General features: G+C 70.3%; 1 protein-coding gene across 1 annotated transcript; it reads right to left on the reverse strand.

Moving 5' to 3' along the window:
* Nucleotides 1-98: 98 nt before the first annotated feature.
* On the reverse strand, nt 99-437 carry LOC108491590 (procyclic form-specific polypeptide B1-alpha-like; the record flags this gene model as incomplete). The annotated part of the gene is made up of 1 exon (XM_017802104.1): nt 99-437. A coding segment is annotated over one exon (339 nt), but the record flags the coding sequence as incomplete, so codon positions are not given.
* Between the last annotated feature and the right edge of the window lie 7 nt (nt 438-444).

Genomic DNA, 444 nt, shown 5'->3' on the forward strand with positions numbered 1-444 from the left:
AAGGGTGGCGGGGGTGAAGACGGATCCCCAGCGGATTTCTCCAGACATGTCCAGGCTGCAGCAGGAACCAGGAGCCGGCTCTTCTGCGGACACCTGGACTACATGGCCTCAATTCCGGCCCCCTTCTGGGCGTGCGCCTCCTCCTCCCAGGGCAGCTGCTCCTCCAGGGCCTGCCCCGGCTCCTCCGTGGTGGGGCAGGCAGCGGCCTCCATGGGCTCCCCCGAAGGCTCGTCCTCCCTGGGGCGTTTGGGGACACTGTCCGGCCGCTGCCCAGAGCGCCTCTTTAGATGCCGGGGCTCCTGCGCCGGCTCTGCCCGCTGGATGCCAGGTCGGGTCTCCGGCTGCTCTGTGGCGGTGGCGTGCGGGCCTCCGGGGACCTGGGGCTCCAACTGTGGCTCCGGCCCCAGGTCGGGCTCGGACTCTGGATCTCGCTCTGGCTTAGGC

This window comes from Nannospalax galili, unplaced genomic scaffold (genome assembly GCF_000622305.1).
Source record: "Nannospalax galili isolate Female #2095 unplaced genomic scaffold, S.galili_v1.0 Scaffold20844, whole genome shotgun sequence".
Classification (NCBI taxonomy): domain Eukaryota; kingdom Metazoa; phylum Chordata; class Mammalia; order Rodentia; family Spalacidae; genus Nannospalax; species Nannospalax galili.